Source organism: Aspergillus ibericus (genome assembly GCF_003184845.1).
Source record: "Aspergillus ibericus CBS 121593 unplaced genomic scaffold BO80scaffold_47, whole genome shotgun sequence".
Taxonomy (NCBI): Eukaryota; Fungi; Ascomycota; class Eurotiomycetes; order Eurotiales; family Aspergillaceae; genus Aspergillus; species Aspergillus ibericus.
In genome coordinates this window covers 45,176-65,895 of record NW_020292145.1, presented here as the reverse complement: position 1 = coordinate 65,895, position 20,720 = coordinate 45,176, and the positions used below count along the sequence as shown (strand labels likewise).

At 53.0% G+C, this 20,720-nt stretch overlaps 9 protein-coding genes across 9 annotated transcripts; 2 read left to right on the top strand and 7 right to left on the bottom strand.

The window, feature by feature from the left end:
- Positions 1-47: 47 nt before the first annotated feature.
- On the bottom strand, positions 48-1,567 carry BO80DRAFT_415082 (uncharacterized protein). The gene is made up of 2 exons (XM_025718129.1): positions 881-1,567; positions 48-783 (listed from the first exon to the last, which is right to left on the bottom strand). The coding sequence occupies exons 1-2, from the start codon at positions 1,307-1,309 to the stop codon at positions 406-408; spliced, it is 807 nt and encodes a 268-aa protein (XP_025571529.1). The 5' UTR covers positions 1,310-1,567; the 3' UTR covers positions 48-405.
- A 222-nt stretch (positions 1,568-1,789) lies between these two features.
- BO80DRAFT_467945 (putative mitochondrial phosphate transporter Pic2) lies at positions 1,790-3,323 on the bottom strand (the record flags this gene model as incomplete). Its single annotated transcript, XM_025722897.1, has 5 exons — positions 2,847-3,323; positions 2,784-2,789; positions 2,079-2,729; positions 1,895-2,018; positions 1,790-1,841 (listed from the first exon to the last, which is right to left on the bottom strand). Exons 1-5 carry the CDS (start codon positions 2,935-2,937, stop codon positions 1,790-1,792), a joined length of 924 nt encoding a protein of 307 aa, XP_025571528.1. The 5' UTR covers positions 2,938-3,323.
- Positions 3,324-3,495: 172 nt separating this feature from the next.
- BO80DRAFT_428377 (putative C6 transcription factor) lies at positions 3,496-5,419 on the bottom strand. The gene is made up of 3 exons (XM_025720239.1): positions 5,236-5,419; positions 4,421-5,113; positions 3,496-4,366 (listed from the first exon to the last, which is right to left on the bottom strand). The coding sequence occupies exons 1-3, from the start codon at positions 5,293-5,295 to the stop codon at positions 3,569-3,571; spliced, it is 1,551 nt and encodes a 516-aa protein (XP_025571527.1). The 5' UTR covers positions 5,296-5,419; the 3' UTR covers positions 3,496-3,568.
- A 713-nt stretch (positions 5,420-6,132) lies between these two features.
- Positions 6,133-8,303, bottom strand: BO80DRAFT_364448 (F-box/WD repeat-containing protein; the record flags this gene model as incomplete). Its single annotated transcript, XM_025716149.1, has 4 exons — positions 6,133-6,324; positions 6,391-7,102; positions 7,163-7,806; positions 7,881-8,303. The coding sequence occupies 4 exons, from the start codon at positions 8,301-8,303 to the stop codon at positions 6,133-6,135; spliced, it is 1,971 nt and encodes a 656-aa protein (XP_025571526.1).
- A 1,707-nt stretch (positions 8,304-10,010) lies between these two features.
- On the bottom strand, positions 10,011-11,987 carry BO80DRAFT_467942 (Mn(2+) transporter ATX2). Its single transcript, XM_025722896.1, has 3 exons — positions 11,670-11,987; positions 10,624-11,586; positions 10,011-10,570 (listed from the first exon to the last, which is right to left on the bottom strand). Exons 1-3 carry the CDS (start codon positions 11,717-11,719, stop codon positions 10,387-10,389), a joined length of 1,197 nt encoding a protein of 398 aa, XP_025571525.1. The 5' UTR covers positions 11,720-11,987; the 3' UTR covers positions 10,011-10,386.
- Positions 11,988-12,080: 93 nt separating this feature from the next.
- BO80DRAFT_194862 (3-hydroxyacyl-CoA dehyrogenase) lies at positions 12,081-13,369 on the bottom strand. The gene has a single exon (XM_025714146.1). The coding sequence runs from the start codon at positions 13,237-13,239 to the stop codon at positions 12,241-12,243; it is 999 nt and encodes a 332-aa protein (XP_025571524.1). The 5' UTR covers positions 13,240-13,369; the 3' UTR covers positions 12,081-12,240.
- A 520-nt stretch (positions 13,370-13,889) lies between these two features.
- Positions 13,890-15,873, top strand: hat1 (histone acetyltransferase catalytic subunit HAT1). The gene is made up of 4 exons (XM_025720238.1): positions 13,890-14,007; positions 14,086-14,361; positions 14,439-14,703; positions 14,753-15,873. The coding sequence occupies exons 1-4, from the start codon at positions 13,992-13,994 to the stop codon at positions 15,708-15,710; spliced, it is 1,515 nt and encodes a 504-aa protein (XP_025571523.1). The 5' UTR covers positions 13,890-13,991; the 3' UTR covers positions 15,711-15,873.
- Positions 15,854-16,529, bottom strand: BO80DRAFT_364539 (uncharacterized protein; the record flags this gene model as incomplete). Its single annotated transcript, XM_025716154.1, has 2 exons — positions 15,854-15,900; positions 15,935-16,529. Coding segments are annotated over 2 exons (642 nt in total), but the record flags the coding sequence as incomplete, so codon positions are not given.
- Positions 16,530-17,324: 795 nt separating this feature from the next.
- Positions 17,325-20,279, top strand: BO80DRAFT_437935 (pentatricopeptide repeat protein; the record flags this gene model as incomplete). Its single annotated transcript, XM_025721020.1, has 5 exons — positions 17,325-17,327; positions 17,395-17,586; positions 17,641-17,728; positions 18,295-18,797; positions 18,867-20,279. The coding sequence occupies 5 exons, from the start codon at positions 17,325-17,327 to the stop codon at positions 20,277-20,279; spliced, it is 2,199 nt and encodes a 732-aa protein (XP_025571521.1).
- Between the last annotated feature and the right edge of the window lie 441 nt (positions 20,280-20,720).

Below are 20,720 nucleotides of genomic sequence, written 5' to 3'. Positions count from 1 at the left end.
TACCACCTACCACCTACTAGCTCTTCTCTCATCATCTGAGATGAATGCCTCGCATAACTGAATACGGATATCCTATTCTATACCATACAATTCAGACATCGCTCAGGGAAAAAAAAAACGGAAAAGGAAAAACAAAGGTAGACGGCGTGTTATGCTATGTTTCGCTAGGTATCTAAATATAATAAATACCCCGTACATAGCATAATGCAACCGCAATGTAAAGCAAAGAGAATAGAAATAAGAATAAGAATCGGATACAAGGAAAAGAAGTAAAATCTTCGAGAGTAAAATAACCCGATTTAGAACACCTATTACCACAGCACAAAGACAAGATGACAATGAAGATAGAAAAAAGTTCAATGTCCCTAAATAAGAAAGTAAAAAAAAAAAAAGAAATATATGGTATCATGCCTCCCTCTCCTCCTTCGGCTCCTTCGCATCCATATCCATTGGTGTCGTTTCATCCTCGACACCATCACCCCTCTGCTCCACAGACTCGGGGTTATGACTTCCCCGATCACTGCTCTCCTTGTCATGTACGGAGCCATTGCTACCGGTTTGGATGCGGAAGGAAGAGGTCATTTCCTCCTGCGACGGGGCCGGTGCCAGTCGAGGCAAAGACGAGGATGAAGCACCGCCTGCAGCGCCGGATTCTGTAGCATCCTTGTTGTTCTCTTTCTCTTTGTTGCCGGTGCTGTTGTTGCCCAGGTCATCTTCCAGGCCGTTGTCGTTCGGCAGGTTCGATTTCCGGGATCGTTTGACGCGGAGAGGACGTTCCTGGGGCTATTCCATGTTTTTGTTAGCATTCACTTCCGTACTCAATATACATACATCCTCATATCGCCTCCATCCAAACAGAAACAAAGCGGGAGGAACTTACAGTAGGCGGCTGCTCATCCGAACTCCCCTCGGTCTCATCATCCAAGTACAACGTCGCCGCCGCCGCACCACCACCCCCAAGGCCATTCTTCCCCTCCGCCCCCGCCCCCCCCGTCAAAGTGGAAATATTCGTCATCATGGCCGCCGCTCGCGCGCGCAATTCCGGATTCACGCCTGCCTGCGCCTCCTCCGTCATCCCGGTGACTTTGGCGAGACGTTCGAGGAGGATGCACGATTCGAGGCGCATTTTCTGGATGTATTGCCAGCCGCGACGGTTACGGACACGCATGAGTTCGTTCTCTTCTTCGATTTCGTTGAGGCGTTTCTTCAGGGCGAGACATTTGCGTTTGTAGGCGTTTTCGACACTGGGGGGGTTGGAGGTTGTGGAGGGTTGGCGGGTGGTTGTGGTGAGGGTTGTTGGGTCGTCCATTGTGATGGTTGGTGGGAGGTGGATTGAGTGATGCTTGCTGGGTGGGTGTTATGGTTGGATGCGATTGGGAGAGTTGGATGGTGGTGGTCAAGGGATGTTGGAGTTGGTTAGGGATTCCGGGATGGAGAATGAGGATGAGGATCAGATTGATGTGATGGCGCGAGTATTAGCAGGTTGTGGATGGCAATTGGATGGCCCAGGGTGGTATCGACTGGGAGAGCCTCGGGGTGAATTGGATGACACCGAGACGGATCTGCGACACGGATTGGAGTCGCGAGCTGAAGCCGAAGCAGAGCCAGTCACGTTCTGCCGGTCGGGGTGCAGGGCGGTCAGCGGAGTCCGGGGGTGATGGAGTAGACACTACGGAGTAATGACTACACAACAAACAAACACAACCACACTGGCTCATCAATCATTACATTGCTAACTCCTAGAGTATGGCCAAAATAACCCTAACTATCCAGCACAGGAATCGCAGCACTAATGTCCACCAGTAGTGGGCAACCCAAGGAACACCTTGAACGAATCGTAACTATATATCTGCGTCAGCATCACATCCACACAACACAGCAGCATCTCACTCACATCAACCATTGGAACCCCGTCAAAGTACCCAGCATGACAATTCTCACAGGCAAACCATTCCACAAGCCCGAGAATCCAATATTGCGATAAATGCGCGACACAGCCGTCATGGCCCCCTCACCCGCTATACGCACATCAGTCACAACCCATCACCACACAACACAAATGACATGGAATCACTCACCTTTCCGATCCGCATTCAACTTACTCACCATCACATCCGCCGGATGACTAACAATAGCACAAAAGATGCCGGCAATATACCCCCCCAAAAAGCTGACCCCCGTCTGCTGCAACCCATTATAACTCTCCTTCGGCTTCCCCAACGTCTTATAAATATACTTGACCGTCTCCTCAAACGTCGCAAACTTCGTCATCGTATACGGAATCTGTCTCGCCCACAACGGATACAACCCCTTATACAGTCCCGAGAAGCCCTCCTGCGCCACCACCTTCCCCCACCCCTCCCGCAGGGTATGCGCGAACGGCGGCAACGTGGTCTGCATACGCACCTTGATCGCCTCCATCGGGCAGAGAGCGATGTCGGCGAAGAACTCGGCCGAGGCACTCGCGCCTAGGAAGACGACGGTGCGGTTCGCGTTCGGGAAGAGCTGGTCGCCGTACAGGTATTTGAAGTACTCGTAGAAGCCGTATTTCCCGGCGCCTTGGAAGGAGTAGCCCACGAAGGTGGGCGTCCAGCCGAAGAAGATCCCCCGGAGACCTTCTTTGGATATGATGCTGCGCCAGGCGGAGAGGTTGGAGGTGTAGATCTTCGGGTCGACTTGACGACGACATTTGACGAGGTCGAGAGGGGTGACGGCTGTGTGGGTTGGGCCTGATGATAGTATTAGGATGAGTGTTTAGAAGCTTTGGAATTGGAAATACTCACCGCAGGCTATTCAAAATAGTTAGCTCTACTCCAAAACAATAAGATATAAAGACAGGTACCTACCAACAATCCCTCCCAGCGTACAACTAGCAAAATACTTGGCCGAGTTCGGCTCGATCCTCCCCAACGGGTACTTGGGCTTTTGCGTCGCCATGGTAGATCCTCAGTCGAGTAATACAAAGAACAGAGTAATGAGAAGCAATTGACCTTAACAAAACCGTGCAGATAGAGCAGAGGGGAGAGATTCTAGAAGAGCGTAACCAATGCAACCCCAACAAAATCCAGCAGTAGAAAGTCAATGGCAGAAATAACTGAGCGGCAGACTGCACCCACACTATATATGGGTTACACGGGCTATCAAGGTACAATCAGGACCCAGCCATGGCATGGCGTCAGAGGGTCTCCCGGCTTATCGGCGCATCCAGCCAGATCCACGGCTACGCGGCACCAGTGCTGCTGCACCTGGTGGGATCGAGAGGGGGTTCTTTGTACATAGTAGACGAATGAGATCTACAGTATACAGAGGCTTTTTTGTTATTTGCTTTGTTGTGTTTGTCGTGATGGCAGATCGTGTGCAGATGGAGTTGGTGAGGACTGCGATCGATGACGTCAGAATATCCGGGGTGGCCGGATGGGAGGGAAGGGGCGTGTTATTGGTTCACTGGATGGTGATATGGATCGGGTATTATTTGTGTACTATGTATGGATGGATGGATAGGAGAATCTATTTATCGGATGTGAATATTATACAGGAATATATATCTCGTCGGTCCACTGTCGTGAGTCTACATGACCGGTAGTCCCACTGACTCTTCGAATGAGTACATCTCGGGTATCGAGGGCATGGCTCCCTGACCATCATATCTTGCCAGCATAATAGCTAGCTTGATCCCTAGTTCAGACCCCGTGCGGGCCATCATTCCCCGAATCATCTGGGTCTGCTCGGGAGGGGCTAGCCCGCACGACACAAGATGCCATAAGGGCCACAGCATGCTGTAGACCCAGAATGCTCGCACGCGAGTCGTGCCCTCAGCAGAAGGAGGGATTGGATTCCCAAGTAGATCAATTTCGCCAAAGCAGAACGGCACACTTCGACAGGTATCGGAGATCAGATCGAGGCTGACACGTAAGCCGTCTCTCTCATACTGGGACGCCTCCCGGTGGATTCCCGGCGAGTTCACAATGGAAGAGAGTACCCGGAACAGATCAACCATGGTGAGGTAGACCAGGATCCGGATGGCGCGGAAATGAGCCCATATGATCGCGATGATCATCTCTCGGTACGTGAGTACATCTTCGCCCGTGTATGAACGGGTCTCGAGAGGCAGCCAGATGTCCGGCAAGCCCTGGCTCCATTCAACCAATTCCGCGTCCAAAGCCCGGCAGGACTCAATCCAGGTGGCGAGCTGTGTGACCCCAATTGATTCCAGAGACGCAGAAGCAGACCAAGGCTCCGCAAGCAGTTGTGCAGTCTTCGAGGCGAGTATCATAAGCCCTTGTAGCGGATCCGCACTGTTGAGCCATTCAACAACCCAATCCGCGTCAAGAGTGGATTTACCTCTCAAAAGAAGAAACTCAACTTGCTGGTGTAATGGTCAGCCCTTCCTCCGGAGTCAAACAACGGACATGTAGCTTACCATATGGACATATGCGAACTTGAACATATCCAGACCCCGTGCATGTCCAAGCTGACTTTCGCCGCGAAGCTTTGTCAGAGCCTCGAAGCCCGCGGTATGGGAGCTGGTGAGCCCCAGCCGATCCCCGGAAATATCCTCGAACAAAGAGAGGATTACCAAGGTGGCAAAGGTCTCGTCTTTAACCGCTTCGACAGGCTGATCTAACGCGTCTTGCAACCGTTGAAGCGCCAAGCCAAAGCGATTTCTCGCCTGCATCAAAATCCCTGGCACCTTGACCCTATTGCTCAGGGCCATGAGGGCGGTCGCATCGACCGCTAGTCGCAGGGAGGAGGATGCTGGGTTGATTGCATTCTGGTCTCGGCAAGCGGCATACAGAGATGGGACAAAGCCCAGGTGGCCCACGCCTCCGGTCGTATCACAAATGGTATACTGATCGAAGAAATAACAGATGGCTTTCTCTTCCCATGTGGAATCACTGATACGATAGAGGGACAGTGGGGACTGTTGATGGCCACTGCGGGCAGATAGCTCGTGGCTGCTGGACCGTTTCCCACTTGGACGGGAACTGCTAGTCTTCTTCACCAGTTGCTGTACCTTGTTCGTTTCATTTCTAAAGATTCCATCGGATCGATAGCCCGGGCAGGGTTGTCCGTATGTGGCACAATTCCGGCACCCGGGATGCTTCTCATCGCACTGGGAGACGCTTAGCGATGACTGGGCCACACAAGGAAATTCCCCATCCAGTGAGACGAAATACACAAGGACAAGCCTTGTTGAGACTGGTGACCTAGATAGAGCTTGTAGATCTGTCCTACCTTGATTTTCCGCTTGCGACACAAATGACACCCCGTACTTGGCTTCCCGCCGTACACCATGTTCTCCTACTTATAAGAGGCCCAGCTGGGGGATGGACGGTGCAGTGAAAAAGACATAGATGGGGACAAGGTTGTGGGGGCCCAGATGATGCTTTGCGAAATGAGCAATCCGGCCCGATCATGGAATCGAAGTAGTCGCTTATGGATCGTGGGAATACGAGGGCGGGACTTCTACAGGCCCAGTCAGGTGATTTCACCATCCTTCAGACTACGGCGGATGGACTGGAACGTTTCTACGACCCCCATTATAAAACAATGCGATCTATTCTGGCCTTTACCCCCATTCTCAGAGGCCCGTTCGAGCCATATCTAACAACCAGTGCTTGCACGAAACAATTCCCAGCACAAAAGCCACCCATGTGGCTCCAGACACGCCGGGATGTGTTGGTGTGGTGAGCCAGCCCCCATGTCTTCGCTTTGTAGGACCAACAGTACAAAGACCAAATCTTGTGTAAATGGTAACTACATCATCCCCCGAGGCGGGTATCATCTAACCCTCGAAAGAAAAAGAAAAAAAAAAAAAAGGTAAACCCTTTATGAGTCAAACCCGGTTCCCCTAAGACTCCTGCAGGTACAACGCATCCGTAGCCCGCAATTTGCCATTTTATAACTCCACGCCGACAGAATTGGAAAGGAAGATTCAGCCCCAACTCCCAGAATGCGAATGCTGATGTTCGATGACCTGGCAGCGCTGACCGCGCGGGAGCGGAACTCGACTTGGATCAGCCGGGCCATGAAATCAGGCGCTAAAACAAGAGGTATATAGACGATAACGCTTGGATTCGTAAATTAGGAAAGAGAGACGTGCTCATCATTGCAGATTATCGTATCCCTGGGTCAAGATAGCGGAGCATCCGGCATGGCGTGATCATCGTCGGTACTGAGTGGCAGACTTGGAGGGGGATCCGAGAAGCGTTCTCGAAGGCGGCTGTCATTAGTTGTAGGATGGAGTCCCGGTGTACTGGCAGCGCTCTCCACGATCACCGTATCGTCACCATCTTCTTCGGGCGGTGGCGAGAAATTCCAAACCTGCCGGGTACCATATACGTCAGTCTGCGATAGAACTAGGGCTAAAACGATGGTCTTGTTCCTTACCTCCATCACGGTGCGGCCTGATCTACTTGCCATGATTACAGCTTTCTCATCCTCGAAGGCAACTCTCCAGACAGCCTCGGCCGGGGTGGACAATTCTCGGAGCAATTGTCCGGTCTGCAAACTCCATACCTTGACGCGACCGTCACTGCCACCACTGACAATTCGAGAGCTGTCGAACTGCAAGCTGGTCACACTGTTGTCATGGGCCGCCAGCCGGTGAATGGGGGCCATCTTGGTCAACGACCAAACACGAACGGAGCCGTCAGAGCCACCAGTGACGAGGGTGTCACCTCGCATTTGCAACTGTCCGACCAGGGAGGTATGGCCTTGCAAGATAGCATGGCACTGGCCCGAGTGCGGATCCCAGATCCGCACGCTGGTATCCAGACTGCCTGTCGCGATGCGTTTGCCATCAAATGCGATGGCATAGATTTGGCTGAAATGACCAGAGAGCGTTCGTAGGCACCGTCCCTCGGAGATGCTCCAAATGCGTGCGGTGGTATCGTAGCTTCCCGAGACCACAATATCTCCGTGGATGGCTAGGCAGCGGACGCTAGCTTGATGCCCAACCAGAACATTCTTACAAGTGCCGGTGGCTAGATCCCAGATCCGCAGCGTGGTATCCCGTGATCCCGAGATTGCCGTATTTTTGTCGGACATCTTGAGGCAACGTACGGTTGACGTGTGGCCACGTAAGAGGTAGATCCCGGCACTGATTTCATTTGCCCGTCAGTAGTGATTCCTGGTCCGAAAGCCGCCATGGTTTGCTTACCCAGTGGCCATGTTCCAGACCCTGACCTCTCGGTCGCATCCACCACTCACAAGGATGTCATCCCACGGAACCATCGCCCATACGCCCATCACATGGCCCTGGAGGGTTCTCTGGTTGTCTCCGTTGGTATCGTACACATGGATCTTGGCATTGTCTAGCGCAACCACGATATACTTAGGAGTTAGATGCAGGCTCGTGACCACCCCCTGGTCCGGGGTGATGTGTCTCTGGTTGAAGCGTCCGCCTTTATTCCAGGCAGATTCCACCATATACTTTTGTTTAAAATGCGATCTGTAAGACAACGGTCGGACCCGCCGTTTGCGGGTCGGATACCCCGACATGGAGAGCCAATCTCCAGATAAAGAGCGTGAAACTTCAGCCAGGCCATCCCCAGACTGAAGACTAGACACATTGGGTCTCCTCTGCAGCCCGCTCAAGGACTGAGTGCTGGACACAGCATGCAAAGGTTGACCATGGAAAGGGTCGACGAAATCCCGTTCATCCTCCGACATCCTCCGGGACGCATACGAATGCTTTTCGCACAGGTTTTTCCACGTGATATCGTCGTTCAGCAGTTCCCGCCAGCGTCTCGATACTTGGGATGCTCTCGCTAATGTCTTCGGATCGTCGATAAACGACAAGACCTATGGGTACCCGACAAGCAGATGTCAGCCTTGTTGGAGCGGTGACCCCCTGCGCACGAGAAGTACCAACTTACCCTCAAACATAATTCATTCGGGAACACCTGGAACGGGTCTTTCCTTAAACGGGGGCTAACATAGCTGGAAACGAAGCTAAGATGCTGACTATCACACAGACCGAGAATCCCTTCCAAGAACCTGAGCTTCCTCGCGTTGGAAAGCGAGGAAAAATGTATGCGAGCATTCAACAAGAAAGCATCGTCTTCCTCCTCCGCTGTCTGCCAGGTGGGAGGTCGTTGATGAGGGGTGGGACTGGGAGCCGGCGTGGGAGGAGATGCAGGCGCCGATGGTAGAAGGCTAGGAGGAATAGGAGTGCCGGCCTTGGTGGACGAGGATAGCGACCTGGCATGAGCACTGGAAAGCGAGGCGACTGAGTCTCTGGCAGCCGACGACCGGGAAGGCGCAGTCGCCAGCTGCTCAGGAACACTGCGCGGACTCATCCCGGTGTCTGCTGGATCGTGGGTGCTCATAGATTGCCGCGGTGCGAGGCGGCTATGTCATCCAGGGGATTGCGGATTCGACCCGATTAGCCTTTCACACGGTGAACAAGATGACCCCACGCAAACCCCTCGAGAACCTGCCTCGTTCATAAACGGAGAACGCAGAAGACAAATGAACGAACGGGGTTGTTGATACAAGAAAAAGTCAAAAAGAAGGCGGAGGGGAAGAGCGAGAGATAAGACGGAAGTGGATGATCTCCGCCGGGAGGTTAGAAGCAAAGAGGCTGGCGGTAGAGAGGGAATAGGGGAGAGGGGGGGTGGAGGAGGGTTGTGGTGGTGGGTGGCAGGGAAGGAAATATTTATTGGATACCGAAATGGCGGGAAAAGAGAGTAGGAGTAAGAGGAAGAAAGTTAGAATGGAATAAGCGGTGGTGAATAATGTCGCGGGAATGGGGCGAGGCCTAAGGTGGAGGAGGAGGAGGAGGAGGAGCGTGGAGGAGGGCGACAAGAGGACCGGATGGATTGGTGGTACTCGGTACAGACAGAGTACTACGGAGAAGGATGGTAGGATTCACTAATCAGGATGGCAGACTTCCCGAGGCCATCCAGAAGCAGAAGCGCCTTGAGAACGGGGGACCGAACGAAGGCAGTCTGGATCATGCGATGTCGTGACGGGTCAGGTGCAGCCCCCCGGGGCCCTTCCAGCAAGCCAGCAGCCCCGAAATGCCGCCAAGCACGGTCGATGGCGGTCTCTTCGCCTCCTGATTAGTGCAACCGGCTCGTTCACCGATCCACCCCAGGCGCCGTTAGTCAGGCCGTCCGGAAGTACCTTACCGGCTAGAACACCTACCCAGATAGATAGATCCGGAGAATCTTCGATAGATCGAGAGATCCGACTACCGTACTGGTGACTTGAAAAGTACGAGCAGCAGGAGTAGGCCAGTCGTAGACCGTTGTAGGTCTGGATATCCCCCCCTGTGGTGAGAGCGCGTCCCTGCGCACAGCGCACAGCCCCCCTTCGTATCTAGGGTTCTTCAATCTGGACTCTCTACCTTGTAAGATGGTCCTGGTCAGTCCTGTCCTGTGGGATCCCTCTCGAGGTCCTCCTGCAGATCTCCCGCAACTCACCGTCGTCGGTCGTCGTCGGTCGTCGTTGGTTTTCGGAGGTGCGGTCGGTGCGGTCGTAAGTTATCCCCCACACGGAATGAAAGCGCTTATCGCTGAGTGGTACAAGATGCCTGCAAGGGTTGGTTAGCACCACTCTGTCGTCACAGGAGGCCAACAAAACCACTCGACATTCCAGCACCTCACGGCGAGGAAGCTTATCTGCCGCCGGCTGGGAAACAAGGCATCTGTCCGAATTTCGCAGGGAGATGGCCCTGGTTTCAATGCAAGCCAATGTCTCCCGATGCGTGGCCGTGGTGTAGCCTGCCTGAGTTTAACTTTCCTGGTTCCACTGCAAGAGCAAAGTTATAGTTACCCCGAGTTCTCGGGTAGAAGAACGGCATGCGCCATACAACCATGGATCAAGAGGGGCTCTGGAGATGATTCAATCTTGCCGAATGGTTTCATCACCATCGACTCAACGCGACACTAGATTGCGGGGGATGATGCCAAAAGTCGGGACAGAGACAAGCCTCCGGCTTTCTGCACCTTTTTATAACCTGCGTCCGTGCCATCCTACGTAAATATGATTACAAGATGATTGACAATAAGAAGCACATGCTATTTTGACCAAGAGACTTTCTCAACAGAAAAAAAAATACAGGGTTCAACCGCACCGTGCAAATGCTTCACAATCATGGCCATGACGTCTGGTGGCGCTGACACTGACAACAAAACAGAAAGGCATAACTCCCTGGGAATATAACACAGATCACAACATATCCCTATCCCTCCACCCAGAGGAAGGGAATCCGCCCAGTAGTAACTGCCAAAATCTATTACACAAGACAATCTTCGCGATGTGTCCAAACAGAAACGTTCGTTTTCAGAACGGTTTTCGGTGCTAGAGGAAAGAAATAATTCAGGTTAGGATAGGATAAAAGACGTTGTCCAAAGCCAAATATAAATATAGCAAGAGTTAGTGCGCATGGCCGATCTGTAGGAACAGCGGCAAAACCATGCCGACAACAGAGGCAATCAAATCCCTCATAGATTTATCAGATGCCGACGGTGCCTCCCTATGGTCGCCATATCCGTTGGCTTGTGTCTCACGTGCAGATGAATTCGGACTGTTCTCCTGCATCGTGTGCATGGCAACGTACCTATAAACGTCAGACCTTGCTCATACCGAGGAATGGGGCGGATGAGAGCTTACAAGAATGTGCCGGCGGAAAATAAGAGGAGCACTCCGGTCCGCCACCGGTTCCCGATATCATCACTGCCGGATCCCGAGCCCATGATCTGCACAAATAAAAATGTCATGAGAGCGCCGACAGGGGCCGCCAGACTGAAAATCAACAAGTGCGCTCTAGCCGTGCGGCTCGAAAGGCCTTGTTTCAGTAACACCGAGGTGAGCCCAAAGGATGCCGGGGCCTTGTGAACCATGATGGCCAAGAAGATGATGAAGCTTAGCCCAGTGTCGGAGCTGGATGCACCCAAGGCAATTCCGTCGGCGGCAGCATGGATGACAAGTCCAGTGGTAGTTGCAAAGCTGTGGCTCCTTCTAGGGATGCTGCCGGCGTCCAGTAAACCTCCTTCCCGTGATGGTGACGAGTTGCGCCGCAGTCCGGAACCCAAGTTGTCCAACGAGATGTGATAAGGAGTCCGTTCCTGCTTAGCAGGGGATGCGAAAACGGGCAGTTTGTCGATGAGGTACATCAGAATAAAACCACTGATGAGTGCGATTCCTATCCAAGCATGAGGCGAGCTGTCCTCGTCGTGACTCTCGTCCGCCTGATCATTCGATGTCTCCTCTTTGCGTCCCTGTAGTCTCGGCGGTTCATTTTGCACTGTAGGTACCGTGACAGGCACAGATGGTAGGGTGGATAAAATCGAAGGAGACGCCTGATCGGTGTCTGGGTAGTCTGATGCCTCCCTCAAACTGGGGAAATAGGTGACGGGTGCTGCTTGGTGTTGCCAATTGACCGCTGTCGTCGACCGGCTACTGAGTTCTTTCCGGGTACTAGGTGAGCTTGCGCTGTATAGAGTCTCAACTCCCTCCGGAATAATCACAATCAAGGATGTTCCAACCAGAACTCCCATACCAAGGGAGGATATCAATCTCAGTTGAGAAGGGGAAAGTGTAAAGGCAAGCGGTAGTGATCCCACGACAAATGATCTATGTGGCCCGGTGGGGAAAGCGGTTAGCTTTGACGATTCGCACCAAGCAGCAGATTCATTCCAGGGGGTTACTCGACTCACGTAATTGCCATCACAATGCTCAATGCGAGCAAAGTGAAGAGTCCCTCCATGGTCGACTTTCGTCCCAGAGCTTCGTCCGTGCTCTAGAGGGTTTCACTCATGATGTCAATTCCAAAACGAATAGTCTCAACGCGCCCCTGATCCCGCTGCGATGGCAATGCCGTCTGGGTAGGATTCGGGCGAAAAGAACGGCGGGATTCCTCAGGAGAACCAGAAGGGACAGGGGATAAAACCGAGAGTGGGCGGGAAAGAGGTCTTCCAAGGCGGTCGGAGGCAGAGAACTGAAAACGTGGCGGAGGTGGACGGCCCTGATTCTGGCGGGTTGATTGCGATTTGCCGCAGTTGGAAAGGCACGCCCCAGCCCGAGGCACGGGAGGGCCCACTCCCGCCCCAGGGATGGTCTTATGATGGCTTCTTATACTCTACAGAGAACAATCCTGGTGTTCTCTCCACCCACGGTGTTAGCGACCCTAATCCATGATGATTTCCAGATGCGCTGATTTTCCAGAATGACAAGGTCTATGGCCTCAAGATACCCCACTTCCACAAAGACCACCGCCATGTCTATCATTTATTCCAGACCGTCGGGCGTATACTTCTTTGTCTGGATCCGTACAAAGTCCTTTAACCGTGCCTCCTTCTCTTGGATCTGCTCCGCGGACAGAGTTCCATAGGCCTCATCTACTTGGGCAATCACCTTCTCCTTCCACTCGATTCCTTCATCGCCCAGCACATTTACCCTCCCTTGTCCGTCCCAAACGGTTTGCATGGTCTCACCGAGTTTTTCCAAGAAAGCTCGGATGCCACCCTCACCACCTCCCTGCTGGTAGCTCTCGAAAACACCATTCCCAGCCCACCTTGGTCCCAGACTAGCCATCAGAATTGTGTCCAGGTCCTTCGCATCCACCACGTCTTCTTGTACCAGATAGCAAGCTTCTCGTAGCAGCGCAAACGCCAGTCGGTTGCCCACAAATCCAGGGATCTCCTTTCGAATGACCACTGGCCTATGCCTCGAACCAGGAACAGAAAAGTATTCGCGAGCAAACTCGACCCGCTCTGGAGAGGTTTCTGGAGCGGGTACAATCTCCAAGAGAGGCATGATATTGGGTGGGTTGAACGGATGGACAACTAGCAAACGTGTCTTGTCATGCATCTGGCGTTGTTGAATGGAAGCGGCAATCCCAGATGTGCTGGTCCAGAAATGTGCAGAGAGCGGGGCAACCGCTTCTATCTGGGCCCAGATGGACTGCTTCCAATCAACATTCTCTGGTCCCTGTTCTTGGACAATGGTAGCCGATGCACATGCGCTTTCTAAAGACGAGTGAATCCGTAGACGACCAGAGGAAACCAGCGATGCAACCAGCGACGTTGATGCTCCGGCGTCAGAATTCTGCTTCTGGCTATCTCTTATATAGATCGGTAGCATCTTGGAGATGTAGTCCTCAAAATCAGGTCTGGTGTCAAACACGTCAACTATATTGCCGTCCCGAGAGAGATGCAGCGCAGCCATGGATATGCCAATGGTTCCCAGACCGATCAAGGCTATCCGCTGTGGGCTGGACGTTGACATGATGATTGACGAGGACCTAGAGAGTCGCTTAAACTGCGAATTCTCTTCAGATAAAGCTGGATAGAGGGTGCATTTATTGCCCGACAACTCCGGGACTATTGGAGCAGTATGAATGGAAAATTGCGGGGTGTCAGGCAATTACTTGCTTGCCCCGCCATGTTTGAAAACACTATTCGTTGAATACTATGTAGTTTCTGGGTCGATAACCTGCAGCTGAGGCTTCTTTTCAAGCAACCTGTATTAACCAGTCATAGCCATCGATGGTCATATTTTCAGCGTACCACCGTTCCCGCCCCAGTAAGATACCTAACTTCAGTTATGTGAATGTAAATTTGTCGGTCCCTGCGTCTACGTCATCTGGGGATGCGTGTCTGCAGCTAGCCTGTCTCCGTTGCAACAGACCACAAAATGTCAGTAGAGTCGGCTTGAAGTTGATTGAAGCTTCCCAGACAACGTCATAACCGCAAATAGACCAAGGCTGCTGGATAATGGAGATTGTGTCAGAGAACACATCAGCTAGGAACCGATGTGTCCTTTCATCTGTACTTGGCTCCTTCTTTTACTCTGATTGCCGGAGACAGGCGCTAAGCCCGAAGCGGTTATAGCTAGCAAGCTCCGCGCAACGCGAGGCTCCGAGAGCAACACGCGCCGTCCTCTCGGGCGATCAATGGAAGTTACTGCGCTCCTCACTCATCCATCTTTAGCTATAGCTTTTCTTCCACTAGCTGGTTCTTGATTCTGCAGCTGGCACAATGAACGAAGGCGACTGTAATTATCCACTCTTGCTTCCCCCCTTACCCTTGTACTCCAGGTTGCAGGTCAACTGACAGAAACGACTTCACCTAGGGACCTGCGACGCCAACGATGCCGTCCATCTGACGATCGTCCAACCCAGCGAAGAGAAAGTCAAGACCATCCACAGCTTTCATCCTCAATTTACCTATCCCATCTTTGGCGACGACGAGCAGATATTCGGTTACAAGGGGTTGATCATCCGCTTGCGGTTTGCAGCCCACGACCTCCGCCCGCATATCCATATCTCTTACGATGAGAAGTTCAAGCCTGTTGGAGATACTGCCGCCGTTGATTTGTTGAAGACGTTGAAGCCATGGGTCCCTGAAGGTTGGCAGCTATTCTGAACCCCACTGGAGTCAAATTACTCCTAGTTGCGATTTGTCTAACTGAGCGAAAAATGACAGAGGCCTTCGTTGTACTTCCCGACTATGAAAAGGCAGTCCAGGAAGATAAAGATGCAAAGGACTTTGTGCCACCTGGCAAGCTTGTTCACAGTTATATCACCGGCGAAAGGACATACGAGATCTGGGCCGGATCCCTTGCTGATCCCGCTGTTCGACGAGTATTGGACCGCGCGCAAGTTTTCGTGTCACTGTTCATCGAAGCCGGCACGCCTTTAATCACAGATGATCCAGAATGGACGCTGGAAAGATGGACAGTCTACTTTGTGTATGTCATCCGGTTGTTTCGCTTGTTACTATGACTGATGGGATTGAAGCTACGAAAAGGTAAAACCATCAGCGCCAATGGCCTCACAGTATTCCATTGTCGGGTATGCGACAACCTATCGCTGGTGGTTCTATCAAAGGGATTCCGCTCAGAAGCCCGCCGTGATCAATGACCCATTCCCGGCACCCGAAATCAGACCTGCTCAGCTGCCGGCCCGTCTGCGAATCGCTCAATTTTTGATCCTTCCTCCTCATCAAGGCTCGGGACATGGCACTCATCTCTACACCACCATTCATGCCGCATGCTTCAACGATCCTACAATCACCGAGTTGACTGTCGAAGACCCGAACGAAGCTTTTGATGCGCTTCGCGACACGGCAGACTACCACATTTTGCGCCCGGAGTTCCTCAAGCATAAGGTGGACATTAACCCCAACCCTTACGGGCCACCCTCCAAGAAGCAGCGCCCTCGGCGTGTCCCTACATCAGCGCTCATTCCCACAAAGCTACTACACGATATCCGCTCGTCATTCAAGATTGCCTCCACCCAATTCTCCCATATCATGGAGATGTTTCTTCTCGGTCAAATACCTCTCAAAAATCGCCTCTCGGGGGGAACAATTATGTCTCGACTCCTGATCAAGAAGCATAACGCAGAGGATGCCAATGATCGCCGATACTACTGGTGGCGCATGCTCACCAAGCAGCGTCTCTACAAGCGCCATCGAGACTTGCTCATCCAATTGGACCTGAGCGAGCGTATTCAGAAGCTGGAGGAGACTGTCACGAACGTTGAGGAGGGTTATGATGCTCTTCTCAAAGCCTTCAACGCCCGCGAGGAGGCCTTAATAGCCAAGGAAGAAGAGTCGTTACAGTCGACCGCTGTTCTGGGCGAAGCAAGCAGCGGCAGAGACCAGCGGGCTAAGCGGAAGCTTACGGTAGAAGATGAGGAGGATGAAGAAGAAGAAGAGAACGACGACTCGGCAGCTAAGCGGGCAAAGGTGTGAAGCAACGGCGTTCCATGTTTCTTTATCCCGACTACCCAACAAAATCGCCATGTAATAATAAACATTATGAACCACCTAACCAACCATTCGCCATTCGCCATTCGCCATAGCTATACACTTTCCTCCCATGACCATTATTAGTATTACATACGTCCGTCATGAATGATAACTGGGGGGCGGCGACCCCATACTATCCAGCGTATCCAGCGTCACAGACGACTTACAATCCAAACTCTTCAAGCTGCTCGACCCCGTAGACATCACTGTTGCCAACCCCACCGTCGACGAAGCTGCCGTATCTGACCCCGCCCTGTCCACCTTGTAAAGGCCTGCCTCCTCATCCATTTTACTTTCATGGGGATGTGCAGCACTCCCCCGGACCAAGTCCCCGACATACTCCAGCGCCTGCCTGAAATCCTGAATCTCCGTCTGCAAATTCACAGGCTCAGAAATAACACACGACTCCACATCAGACTGCCGACCCAGTTCCAGATCTCTGTCAGGCAAATCCTGCTGCGCGAGGGGAGCCATCGGCACGGGTTCGAATTTCGGGTAGGTCTTGCCCTCCCACCACTGTCTCCATTTATGTCGTCGGGCTGCGGCCTTATAAGCTCTCCGGGCTTTTCTTTCCTCGCGCTGCGCTGCTCTATCCACTCGACATCGCTGACAGCGCATAGTCTTGCTACAGATCTTGTACGCTAGCGCAAAGGTGACAATAATGCAAGCGAGCACCGCGAGATTGATGAAGTAATCTCGCATTGTGAGTGCGGAGAGTTTCTGGATCAGAGCGGCGAGCCAGCGGAATTCGAAGGTTGAGTGTGAGATCGCGGATGCATGCTCCTTCTCTTCTAGGGGATTTGTTTAGAATTCTAGAATGAGAACTTGAGAAGGATTTATTATTAATGGGTAGGACTGACTGGCAGCTGTTGAGATGGCAGGTCGCCGCATCTTGCCATTATGGTTTATGGGTGCACCGGCTGCCAGGAGGTTGGTGGTGGTGAGACATATTAGTGCTAGCTTTGCTAGCCAGGATGTGGTGGTGGTGTGAGAGGAGGAGCTACATGGGCGTGGTTGGGAAGACATCTGATAGGGGAGATGGGGTGCCGCTGGGCTTGGTGGTGATGGGTGGGAGATAGAATGGGTATACAATATGGATGGTTCAGACTAGAAGAGAGGTTATATTTGTGGGCAACTTGTCTGAGAATAGAGTTGAAAGAACATCGTGGCCCTCGGGCCTCTCTAGAGCCGGAGACGTACGGGGACTAAGTAGGAGTCAGTCATCCTGGTCGAGTAGGGCACGTTACCTCGATTGGTGTCAGTCAGATAAGCCCAGCCCAGCACTGCCCGGATCGCGGGCCTACCATTTTCCGCGTCTCTCCATGTTGCGACCACCGCCGCTGGAAGCTCGAGGGGAGCTGCTTGAGATCTATTCCCTCTGACGTCGTCAAACTGGTTTCTATTTGTATCTAAGCTACCTCTTCTCACTTTGGAGGATTTAGCGGCCTGATCAAAGGATCAAATCCCCTGCTTCTCAGCTCTCATCAGTTGATTACATCCTTGGGTTTCTGCCCGCCCACAACCTTGAACAGTCCAGATTGATCGATATATCGCAAGATGGTATTGCGCCCCGTCACCTCACTCAATCTGCTCTATTTGCTGCGATTGCTAACTCGTAAACGAACAGTTACCTCTGGGCCTCCTCACGGCCGCGCAAGGCCACCCCATGCTCGTGGAACTCAAGAACGGAGAAACCCTCAACGGACACCTCGCCAATTGCGACAACTGGATGAACCTGATACTCAAGGAAGTTGTTCAGACCAGCCCCGAAGGTGACCGCTTCTTTCGCCTACCCGAAGTCTACGTCAGAGGAAACAATGTGAGTTGTGCCTGCGTCGTCGTGGATCACGTGGGCCCCGTCTAATCATTCCAGATCAAATACCTACGAATCCCCGAAGAGATCATAGAAATGGTGAAGGAGCAACAGCAGAACCAGTCGAATAATCGCAACCGCGGTCCGCGTGAGGGTGGTCGGGGTGACCGAGGTCGGGGTGGTGGCCGGGGCCGGGGACGCGGTCGCGGCCGTGGTGGCAGAGACGCCTGAAGTTATCTACGAGACAATGAAAGAGATTATGAGAGATACCCCGGGGCGGTTTAGTAGGTACTTAGTTCGCTAGGAAAGTCCGTTGGGCGGGTTAGCCGAGCATGGCCTTGGCGTATCTGGTTGTATTTGTCAATGGGAAACGTGCCACCAGGCTATTCTTTCTCCTTACTATTGTAATGTACTACCGGTTGTAAAGTCTATGGAGGAGAAGCTGCTAGGCTGGGTGTTGAATTGTTCATCCTGGTACCTGCGCATGCGGGAAATAGCGTCACGGTCACGTGCATATATAGAGCTCTTTTGGGTCCTGCCATGTCGAGAATCTCCCGCCGCTGCAAAGGCTCGAGATGCCGCGAACGACCCTTGTTCTCGATGGCCTTTGGTACTGTCTTTGTCCCTCGTTTAGCGCCGCGACTCTCAATAGAGCTACTTCCTCTTCAACAGCAGGGAGACACATCCCTAAATATAATCGCTTATCTGTGCTAGGAAGCTCGACGCCGAGTCCTCCGCGAAGATGTCTCAGCAACCTCTCCCCCAAACCGACCGACGCCAATATCTTAGTCGTTGAAGATAATGCCGAGCAAAAAGATGTTCCCGGATCAATACCCGACCAGCAATCCTCCGATTCTCAGGATGCAGATGCGCAAAATACGGGCGTTCGGCCGGGGGCCCTCTTGACCCCAATGGAACGATTGACCAAACCTCCTCCCGGTGTACCCAAGTACTTTAAACATATACCTTCGCAGCGCCTCGAGAACCGACTTCAAGAAAGAGTGCCCCGACATCCGAGGGTTCTGAGCGCGACCCAGATCTTGCGTGTCCTGATCCTAGACCGGCATATCCGCCCTGAGATGCGACACTACCGGGGGTTGATTTTCGCCAATTCGGACCCCGAACGTGGATCGCCACATGCCGTTCGCGCGTTACTCAAGGAGATGGAAGAGAATGGAATCCCGACTGATTCAGGCACACTTCATGCGGCTTTACAGGTACGAAGGGGTTGGAGAATTATCTAAGATCGCGATGGACCGCTTGCTGACGCATTCGCTGTACCCCAGGTCCTTGCGGTTCATCCGGATTACCTGCTACGTCAAGAGATTGTGCGCACGCTTCGGGACCGATGGTTGCCGTTAAGCCCGGTTGGGTGGCATTATGTGGTTGCTGGCCTGATCAGGGAACACCAGTTCGAGCTGGCCCTGGATCATATTGAACAGATGGAGAGGAAAGGCACGATGGTGGAAAGTTGGCTGCACAGCTTACTGATCTATTATCTGTGCGATTTCGGAGAGTTCGATGAGGTGGTCCGGCTGATGCGCACGCGGACAAACCAAGGTCTGGAAATGACCTCGACGCTGTGGTTGTATGTGCTGGATGTAGCCAGCGCCGCTTTCCATTACGAAACTACACGGTACATCTGGAGACAGAAGGTGGAACTGAGATACCTAAGCCCCGAATATCCGCTGTGCAGCAGTGTCCTCGCCGTGGCGGCCCGCGCTGGAGACACCGAACTCGCTGCATCGGTGTTTAGCTTCCTCGCCGAAGTCGACATACCGCCTCAATTAGTTGACTACGAAAGGATGGTGGAAGCGCATGCCGTGTCCGGGTCCCCGTATTCGGGATTTGAAGTGCTCTGTAAGATGCACATGGCGGGGATGGCGCTGGAAGACCGCTCCACGCGTGTCCTCCTTACTCACATGATCCAGAAGCAGACGCCACCCCGGGACGCATGGGTCATGCTTAAAAGGCTGAAGGCCTCGAAGCTCAGAGTACCGCTTGAATGTGCCAAAGTGGTGTTGGAGATGTGCGAATACGAAGCCCTTGATAACCCGTCTGTGGTAGACGATGGGATTGCCTTCTACAAGGAATTATACGCACTATGTCCGGACAAGGCGGACGTCTCTGTCTACAATGTGCTCATTGGGATGTGTCGACTAGCTCACAATACCGAGGCGGGAATGTTCCTGGTGAAGGAGATGGCGGCCCTGGGCGTGATCCCGGATCAGGGGACCTTTGAGCATCTCATCATCATGTGTCTGGAAGCAGGCAACTTCGAGTCGGGATACATGTACTTCCAAGATCTTCTAGGACAAGCGGCCCGCCCCAGCGAGGAGGCACGCGCAGAAATCCGGGAGATCTGTTCCCAGTCGACGGACCCTTTTGCGTCCATGCTGAAGCAACATCCGCAGATCCAAGATGGGTCGGTCGGGTGTCTGGTTGACGAGATCAGTAACACTCACGAGCCGCTCGATACGGCTGAGCCGGACGGGGACTCGTTTCATCGCTCGGGACAGTCCCGTGCAGAGGTGCAACATCTGGTGTCGCACAAGCAGCGACGGGCCGCCGCCAAGGAGAGACGCAAGAGAAAGCGAAGAAGGGAGGCCATTGCAAAGGGGCAAGAGGAGGATGGATGGCTGGAGTATGAGCCGGGGGGCCTTGTCCCCGAGGATCAGCTGGGCGAGAAGAGCGGTTGAACGGGGAATCGGGGCTTCGTGTATACTATTGTTGTCCGTTCGATGTATAGTGGACATTCTTGGCCCCGGGGGCCAACAAGCGATTTAATTACGCCAGCTGACAGGCGAGCTGTCAGGGAAGAATACTTGCCCGTCTTAAATTGCTAGTTGCATTCCTAATCTCCCACCCACCGCACACAAGTCAACAACCTAATGCATGAACCGAGCATCTCTCCGGGACGTTCGGAGGGCAGTTCGGGAAGAAACTGCAGCAGCGGACCCATTGCGCACCAGGGGCCCATCTGAGACCGCGGGCGCAACATGCTGGAACCATCAAACCGCCGTTGGGACCTGCCCGGAATTTCAGCCCAGACCAGCGGTTTGAAGCCGGGGGTGGCTTGTCCCACCATCGGGAATTAATGTTTAATCTCTCCTGAACTGACGGACGGTTTGTTGTGGTGA